The 8,874-nt window shown below is 57.4% G+C and overlaps 1 protein-coding gene across 4 annotated transcripts; it reads left to right on the forward strand.

Moving 5' to 3' along the window:
* The first annotated feature begins 49 nt into the window (after positions 1–49).
* Positions 50–6,560, forward strand: NR1H2 (nuclear receptor subfamily 1 group H member 2). Of its 4 annotated transcripts, none has more exons than XM_082367644.1 (9): positions 50–192; positions 683–744; positions 828–947; positions 1,268–1,558; positions 1,641–1,900; positions 2,114–2,293; positions 2,956–3,055; positions 5,393–5,682; positions 5,998–6,560. In XM_082367644.1, the coding sequence occupies exons 2-9, from the start codon at positions 702–704 to the stop codon at positions 6,142–6,144; spliced, it is 1,431 nt and encodes a 476-aa protein (XP_082223770.1). In that variant the 5' UTR covers positions 50–192; positions 683–701; the 3' UTR covers positions 6,145–6,560. The 4 variants fall into 4 exon arrangements, with proteins under 4 accessions (XP_082223770.1, XP_082223772.1, XP_082223771.1 ...); XM_082367646.1 differs by having other exon boundaries at positions 5,474–5,682; XM_082367645.1 differs by having other exon boundaries at positions 1,277–1,558.
* Positions 6,561–8,874: the final 2,314 nt, after the last annotated feature.

An 8,874-nucleotide genomic window follows, 5' to 3' on the forward strand; every position in this document is an offset into this window, starting at 1 on the left:
GCTGCTTGGCTCAGCCCCTTTCTCTCCTTCCACCGTCTCCCCTCCATAGCTCGCGCCGCCCCCGGCTGTTTCCAGGGCAACGGGAGTAGGGGACCCCCCCCCCACCACGAGAGGCCGCCCACGAGACCCTCGCGCGCAGCCATGAGCCCCGCCCCTCACTGGTGTTCGGAGAGGGGCGGGACCTGGAGAGAGGTGTGGGGGCGGAGTATGATGGGAGGAGGTGGGGCGGGACCTGGAAGGGATGGGGAAGGACCTAGAAAGAAACGATATGTGGGCGGAGCATAAGAGGAGGAGATGGGGTCAGAATGAGAGGTAGGGGTGCTTCCTCGGCAGAGGTTGGGCGAGGAAGTGAGGGCGGAGCACTTGAAGTAGAAGGGACAGTATCTGGAAGAAGCCGGTGGGCGGGATCTGGAGTGGAGGGAGCCTAAAGGAGGGGCAGAGTCTAGAGGAGGGAGGGGCTTGAGACCCACCTGAAGGCTGTCCTGGAGCAGAAGGGGGCAGGCCCTATTGGAACTGGATGGGAGGGTATGTAGACTGGCAGAGACTGGGATTAGGGTGTGTATGCAGTAGGGGAAGAGTCTGAGAGATGGAGGAAAGAGAGGTAGCCCCATGAAAACCTGTGGCTGGCCTAACCTGACCCTCCCTGGCCCCGCAAGGCTCTCAGTCCCCCTGTATTCTGCAGGCTGCTCCGTGACCCCACCATGTCCACCCCCGCCACGAGTTCCCTGGACACCCCCTTGCCTGGTGAGTGACCCCTTTCCCAACCCAGCCATCCCCCCGCCTGCAGATTATTGTCAGGAGAAACTCACTGTGCCTCCCTCTCCCAGGAAATGGCCCTAGCACCCCCTCTTCTTCACCTGATGGAAAGGAGGATGGCTCTGAGCCGTGCCCAGGGGCTGATCCTGATGTCCCAGGCACTGATGGGGCCAACTCAGCTTCCGTCGTGGGTGAGACGGGGTCCGGGGACATGGGCTGGGAGTTGGTATGGAGGCTTAGGGAGGGATCTAGAAAGGGAGAAAGATCAGAAATGGGGATGGGCAGCCCCAGTTTCTTGTTGATTTTTTTCTTCTGTTAGTCCTTGACATCTCTTATTTTGACCCATTCTTTGGGATTCACTGACATACACATCTTTCCCTGTGAATTGCCATCTCCCTGGATCACTCTCCACACTCTGACTCTTTGCCTCCGATCTCTCATGGACCTGTCCCTCTGGCTGCCGTTTATCTCTGTGGCTCTGTCTCTCATGGCTTCTGTCCACCAACACCAGTCATCCTAGACACAGCAGAGGAGCCGGAGCGCAAGCGAAAGAAGGGCCCGGCTCCAAAGATGCTGGGCGATGAGCTGTGCCAGGTGTGCGGGGACACGGCCTCTGGCTTCCACTACAACGTGCTCAGCTGCGAAGGCTGCAAGGGCTTCTTCAGGCGAAGTGTGATCCGAGGCGGGGCCGGGCGCTACGCCTGCCGGGGTGGTGGAACCTGCCAGATGGATGCCTTCATGCGGCGCAAGTGCCAGCAATGCCGGCTGCGAAAATGCAAGGAGGCTGGGATGCGGGAGCAGTGTGAGTGCCGGGGAGGGAGCAGTGCCAGCCTGGCCCCTGCCCAGGCCTGGGGCCTCTACTGAGGCCTGTGTCTCCCCAACAGGCGTCCTCTCCAAAGAACAGATCCGGAAGAAGAAGATTCGGAAGCAGCAGCAGCAGTCGTCACCCACAGGGCTGGGAGTCGGCAGCAGCTCAGCCTCTGGGCCTGGGGCCTCCCCCGGAGGGTCTGACGGGGGTGGCCAGGGCTCCGGGGAAGGCGAGGGTGTCCAGTTAACAGCCGCTCAGGAACTAATGATCCAGCAGTTGGTGGCTGCCCAGCTGCAGTGCAATAAACGCTCCTTCTCTGACCAGCCTAAAGTCACGGTACGGCCCCTTCCGCAGCCTTTAGCGGCGACGGGCCCAGGAGGCTCAAGCCGACAGGGCCGCAGTCTAGGGCACGGGGAGAGAGTGAGGCTCCAGAGGGCAGGGGCTTTGAGACGGGGGCCTCCGAGGGTGTAGGCTTTGCCTCAAGGGGCCCCCATAGCCTTGGGCTTATGGGAGAAGTCCTGAGAGTAACCTGGCCCCCCACGTCCCCAGCCCTGGCCCTTGGGCGCAGACCCGCAGTCCCGTGATGCTCGCCAGCAGCGTTTCGCCCACTTCACGGAGCTGGCCATCATCTCAGTCCAGGAGATCGTGGACTTCGCCAAGCAGGTGCCTGGCTTCCTGCAGCTGGGTCGCGAGGACCAGATCGCCCTCCTGAAGGCGTCTACCATTGAGGTAATGGCCGGCCCGCCCAGCCTCAGGGAGGCCCTTCCATCCTGCCCTCAAGGAACCCCAGAGATAAGCCCCAGGACAGATGCTGGGAGCATAGTGACAAGCCAGACTCCGGTCCTTGCCTTGGTGGGGATGGTATTCTACAGGAGAAGATCAAAATACTAAACAAGTCATCAGAGCCTCCCACGAGGCAAGGAGAGAAAGGAAACAAGCCGAAGGCTGAGAATAATTGAGGATTGGGCTGGAGGGATACACTTTAGGGAATGTGCTGAAAAAGCTTATTTAGGGAGTTGACATTTGAACCAAGCAATGGTAATGAATAAGCATTGAGTGCCTAGTGTATGCCGCGCCCTATTCCAAGTGCTGGGTGCGTGGTAGTAAACAAAACAAAGAGCTCTGCCCCATGCCTCCTAACCACCTGGGGAGAGTGTCCTGAGTGGAGGAGGCTGGGGGTGCCGAACCTGGAGGAGGGAGAGAGCTCGGAGTGTCCAACACGCTGACCGCAGTCTGTGTGGCCGTGAGAACGGCGGGGCGGGGGTGGGGGGAGGTGAGGGATGATCCCGGCAAGATCAGGCCCCCCATTCAGGCCAGGAGAGGAAGGACGGTGGCTAAAGGGTCACAGGGCTCCTCAAACCCCTGCCCATCCCTCTCCCCACCGCTTTCAGATCATGCTGCTGGAGACAGCCAGACGCTACAACCACGAGACCGAGTGCATCACGTTCCTGAAGGACTTCACCTACAGCAAGGATGACTTCCACCGCGCAGGTAAGGCCAAGTGCAGGCTGGGCGGTGGGGGCACAAGTGGCGCCTCTGCTGGGTCCCTACTGGCTGGGAGACGCGGGGCCCTCTCATCCCTGTCTGAGCCTCTGTTTCTTTATCTCCCAAGTGGGGTGAGGGTTGAGCCCACCTTGCAGTGAGACAAGAGCACGTTTATTGAGCACCAACTCTGCACAGTGGGACATAGCGCAGGATGAAACAGAGGGGTCTCTGCTGTCACATAGGGCATCTTGGTAAGAATTAAGAAAAGACACTCTCTCCTCCTCAAGCCTCGTCTCACATGAGGGAGGCTGGATCTCAGTCCATCAGGAAATGTGCAACCTCCCCAACCGTACAGGGCAGCCCTGGTCCCTGCCCTCCAAGAGCACTTCCTTGGGGATGTAACCTAGGCGATGGCCTTCTGGAGGAAGCGTAGTTGAACTGAGGCTAGAGGAGTGAGAAAGATCACCTAGGAAAAGGGAGGTGAGGAGTAGCATTAGCCACCAGGGAATGCACGTGCAAAGGCCTTGCTCCCTCGGCCTCTGGGCTTTCTCAGTGAGTCTTGTTCTCTCCCATTATCTCTCCCTGGGGCACCTCTCTATACTCCTGGACATCTGCTCCTAACCTCATCTTCCTTTTAACACCTGGCCCTTCCAACACCCAGGACAGTCCCAGTAACCCTTTGAGTATAAGCTTGGCAGGGGAGCACTGGGTTGTGGGGGAGTGTTTCTGGCGGGGAGCTCAGCATGTGCAAAGGTCCTGAGGTGGGGAAGAGCCGGGCGGTTTTTTTTTTTTTTTTTTTTTTTTTAATTTATTTATTTTTATTTATTTATGGCTGTGTTGGGTCTTCGTTTCTGTGCGAGGGCTTTCTCCAGTTGTGGCAAGCGGGGGCCACTCCTCATCGCGGTGCGCGGGCCTCTCACTATCGCGGCCCCCCCCTGTTGTGGAGCACAGGCTCCAGACGGGCAGGCTCCAGACGCGCAGGCTCAGTAATCGTGGCTCACGGGCCCAGTTGCTCCGCGGCATGTGGGATCCTCCCAGACCAGGGCACGAACCCGTGTCCCCTGCATTGGCAGGCAGACTCTCAACCACTGCGCCACCAGGGAAGCCCAGCCGGGCGGTTTTAAGGAACCACAAGGAGGCTTGGAGCACGGCGATGGGGCTGGAGAGGGGGTTGGTCCACATCACATCCCCCGCATCCTTTGCCATTACCGCTGTCTGGACCTCAGTGGGTTCTCCCTGGAACATTGCAGGGGCCCCTCACTGGGCTTCTACCTCCACCCCAACCCAGTGTGTTTGTTCACACAGTCATCAGAAGAATCCAGTTAACAACGAAGTTAGCTCATGTCCCTCCTGTGCTCAGAATTGTCCATGGCTCCCATCTCACTGGGAGAAAAGCCAAAGTCCTCACCTGGCCCACAGGCCCTGCAGGGTGTGGCCCCGTCCCTCTCAGCCCTCATCTCCCACCCTCTCCTCTCACTCACTCTCCTCCAGCCACACTGGCCTCCCTCTTACTGGAACCCACCAAATGTGCTCCCGCCTCAGGGCTTTTGTACTTGCTGGTCCCTCTGTCCAGAACTAGGGTGACCAACTCGTCCCAGTTTGCCTGGGACCTTCCCAGCTTTAATACTAAAAGTCTCAGGGCCCAGGAAGTCTAGTTCCAGGCAAAACAGACGGGTGGTGCCCTACCTGGAACACTCACACATCCTGGTCACTTGCTCCCTCCCCTCCTTGGGGTCAGATACTCTGCAGTGAGGGAGGCCTTCATGCAATGTCACCCTACGGTGACCATCTTGTCTAAGATGTTGACACGATTTTCGTGGGCCCCGATTACCCTTCCCTGTGTTACCTTGATCCATAGAACTCAGAATCATCTCACAGGGTGGATAGTTTGCTTACATATTCGTCTACTATCTGTCCCCTCAAGCCCCAAAGGTAAGTTCCATGGGAACAGGGGGCTTTGTCTTGTAAACATCTCTACCCTGGGGCCTGGCATGTAGTAGGTGCTCAATCCAGTTTGATGAATGAATGAGTCACGCCTGGGAATGAGTTTGGCCTTCACTCCGAGAGCAGGCGAAGCCACCGCAGGGGGTGACATAATGTGACCGAGGATTAAACTTCTTTCTTTCGTTTTCCCAAGGAGAGGAACCGGGAAGGCAGGAAGGAAGTGAAGGGGGTGGTGGGGTGGCAGAAAATTCTGAGTTAAGTGTTCACGCCCATTACTCGTTCCTTCATTCGGGCGAGAGGTATGGCACACCTACCACGTGCCAGGCACCCTGACCGGCAGTGGGGTTACAGGGTGACCAGCACTCTCTACCTGCTGCTGTTTCCCTCCCCCTGCTGAAGGTGGGCAGCGCCAGCGGCCAGGCATGGGGGCCGGTTTCAGGGTTGGGGCGGTTCATCGGGCCGGGCCTCCCTCCTCCGCAGGCCTGCAGGTGGAATTCATCAACCCCATCTTCGAGTTCTCGCGGGCCATGAGGCGCCTGGGCCTGGACGATGCTGAGTACGCCCTCCTCATCGCCATCAACATCTTCTCGGCCGACCGGCCCAACGTGCAGGAGCCGAGCCGAGTCGAGGCGCTGCAGCAGCCGTACGTGGACGCGCTGCTGTCCTACACCCGCATCAAGAGGCCACAGGTGCCAGAGCCCAGCCCCTCCGGCTTGGGGAGGGACAGGAAGTCCAGACCGTGTGGGGTCAGCCTGGGGCCAGGGGCCGGCTGCCTAGTCCCAGCCCGGCTGTGTCGCCGCCCCCGGCACCCGACAGCACTCTGAGCTCTGCTCAGCGTCCTCTCAGCGAGAGTGTGTCCTCAAGCCCCTGTCCCCTCCACAAGGAGCCAGGCCTGGCCCATGCACGGGGCGCCACACTGTCTCTCCTGGCTCGACCCACGGAGGGGCCCTCCCGGTGGTCTGAGGGGGCTGGCCCGCGCCCACTCCCTCCTGTGCCGCCCGCAGGACCAGCTGCGTTTCCCCCGCATGCTGATGAAGCTCGTGAGCCTGCGCACGCTCAGCTCCGTGCACTCGGAGCAGGTCTTCGCCCTGCGGCTCCAGGACAAGAAGCTGCCGCCTTTGCTCTCCGAGATCTGGGACGTCCACGAATGAGGGGCCCGGCCACCCCGCCCCACCGCCCTGCACCCTCCAGTGAATGAACACTGGGGTGGGGAGGGGCTGGGCTGGGCCTGGGGTCCCGCCCTGTGGCTTGGAGCTCAGGCCCTGGCCCCGCCAGCCCTCAGCCCTCAGGATGAGCCCCAGTCGGGGCCGGGAGCCTCTCTCCCCGCCCACTGAGTCTTCCTGGGAGGGGTAGGTGGGTCACAGATCCCGACCTCTCCCAGCACGCCCAGCTGCCCTCCCCGCCCAGCTTCCACCTCAAGCCTACCACGCAGAGCACCTTGGGAGGCAGGGGAGGGCCTGTGGCTCCCCCAGAGCCCGAGAGACACAGGCCCCCCTCCCTCTGCTCCTTTTATTTAATAAAAACTAAAAAAAACAAAAACAGGAAAATAAAGTATGAATAGAAACCTGCCCTGAGCCAGAGTGAGTCTGAGGTGGGGAGGGGCTGCCAGGGTCTTCGTGGACACCAGCCCCCATGGACCTGGTGCTGAGCTGGGAAGGGTTCAGGGTGATGTGACTAGGCGCTATGGGTGCCCAGGAGAGGCCCCTGACAACCTCCCGGTCACCTCCCGGTGGTTGGAGCCCGCTCCTGAAGGACAAGGAGGGTTTAAGTGGATGAGGAGAAGGGGCTTTCATTCAATCAAGTATTGGCTGAAGTCTCTTGTGGGCCAGGCACTGTGCTGGCCATCCTGGGGTCACAGATGTCATTCATTCAGCAAAAATGTGTGAAGCATTCTGGGACTTCCCTGGTGGCGCAGTGGTTAAGAATCCGCCTGCCAGTGCAGGGGACACGGGTTCGAACCCTGGTCTGGGAAGATCCCACGTGCCACAGAACAATTAAGCCCGTGCGCCACAACTACTGAGCCTGCGCTGTAGAGCCCGCACGCCATAACTACTGAGCCTGCGAGCCACAACTACTGAAGCCCATGTGCCTAGAGCCTGTGCTCCACAACAAGAGAAGCCACCACAGTGAGAAGCCCACGCACTGCAATGAAGAGTAGCCACTGCTGGCTGCAACTGGAGGAAGCCCACATACAGCAATGAACACCCAACGCAGCTAAAAATAAATAAATAAATAAATAAATTTAAAAAATGTGTGGAGTATTTACTATGTGCCAAATACAATATTAGGCACTGGAAACATCAGTGAACAAGATAAAGTCTCTCCTTGCAGCCACCGTGGAAAACAGTATGGAGGTTTCTCAAAAAACTGAAACTAGGGGAATTCCCTGGTGGTCCAGTGGTTAGGACTCTGAGGGCCAGGGTTCAATCCCTGGTCGAGGAACTAAGATCCCACAAGCCACGCGGCTCGGCCAAACAAAAACAAAACCAAAAGCAAAAGTAAAACTAGAACTGTTATCACAGGATGCAGCAATCCCACTCCTGGGTATATATCCAAAAAGAACAAAAACACTACTTCGAAAAGATACATGCACCTCAGTGTTCACAGCAGTATAATTTAAATTACCAAGATATGGAAGCAACCTAAGTGTCCATCAGATGAATGGATAAAGAAGATGTGGAGTATATATACACAATGGGATACTACTCAGCCATAAAAGAATGAAAGTTTGCTATTTGCAGCAACCTGGGTGGACTTGGAGGGCATTATGCTAAGTGAAATGAGAGAAAGGCAAATACTGTATATTACTTGTATGTGGAATCTGGATACAACAAACTAGTGAATGTAACAAAAAGAAGCAGACTCACAGATAAAGAGAACAAGCTAGTGGTTACCGGTAGCGGGGAGGGGCAACAGGGGTGGGAGAGTGGGAGGTGAAAACTATTGGGTGTAAGATAGGCTCAAGGATGTGTTGTACGACACGGGGAATATAGCCAATATTTTGTAATAACTGTAAATGGAAAGTAACCTCTAAAATATATATTAGGGAATTCCCTGGCGGTCCAGTGGTTAGGACTCTGCGCTTTCATTTCCGGGGGCCGTGTTCGATTTCTGGTCGGGTAACTAAGATCTCGCAAGCTGGGCAGCACGGCCAAAAATAAAATTACATTTAAAAAATAAAATAAAACAATAAATAAATAAAAAGATCAAGTCCCTCCTTGGAGTTGTCTACCAGTCAGGGCTGGTAATGGGGGGCTGCTAGAAGGTAACGGAATAGGGGCTTTAATGGGGTCAGCACGGGGCAATGTGGGAGCTGGAAGAAGAAGTCCGGCAAGGCCTCACAAAAGGCCCAGATGAGTTCAAAGTAAGGAAGGGCAGTGGAGTTCTCCTAATGTCTCCTTCTCCTGCACCGAGGTGAGCTGGATGGACAGTCCTGGTCGAGGGTGAAGAGGGTGTTGCTTGGAGGGATGGGTTGGGTACTGAAAAACATTATGTTTTTTTAAAGGGGGAGAGGGAACAGCAGAAGTGAGAGTAGTTACAAGAGACGGTCCCAACCCAAGCAGTGTGCCCCTCGCCTTACAGGTGTGCCCGCCCTGCGCTGAGTCCAGTTTACAGATGGGGAAACTGTGGCTGTGAGACAGGAGGACCGACCAGGCCAGGATCTGAGCGCGAACCGGCCAGCCTCCACGGAGAGGGAAAAGGTCAGGCTGCGCGAGCTGAAGAATGAACAGTGCCCAGGTGGTCCTACCGAGCAAGGCCTCGGCCAGGAGGCAGGTGGAGAAGCAGAGGAGGCGCGCCTAGCACCTTAGAACTGGCGGAGTCGTGGTGACAGCCAGTGCCCACGACCGCTGCGCGCGCTCAGATAACACTGGGTAGCGACG

This window comes from Balaenoptera borealis (assembly GCF_965194805.1).
Source record: "Balaenoptera borealis genome assembly, chromosome: 19".
In the NCBI taxonomy this organism is placed as follows: domain Eukaryota; kingdom Metazoa; phylum Chordata; class Mammalia; order Artiodactyla; family Balaenopteridae; genus Balaenoptera; species Balaenoptera borealis.

What these genes read in the sequence shown, in the direction of transcription:
- NR1H2 (XM_082367644.1), top strand. Translation starts at nt 702, where the DNA reads ATGTCCACCCCCGCCACGAGTTCCCTGGACACCCCCTTGCCTG. An exon ending in CCTGGACACCCCCTTGCCTG is followed by an intron (nt 745 to 827) that starts GTGAGTGACCCC and finishes TCCCTCTCCCAG; the next exon opens with GAAATGGCCCTAGCACCCCC. An exon ending in GGATGACTTCCACCGCGCAG is followed by an intron (nt 3,056 to 5,392) that starts GTAAGGCCAAGT and finishes CCCCTGCTGAAG; the next exon opens with GTGGGCAGCGCCAGCGGCCA.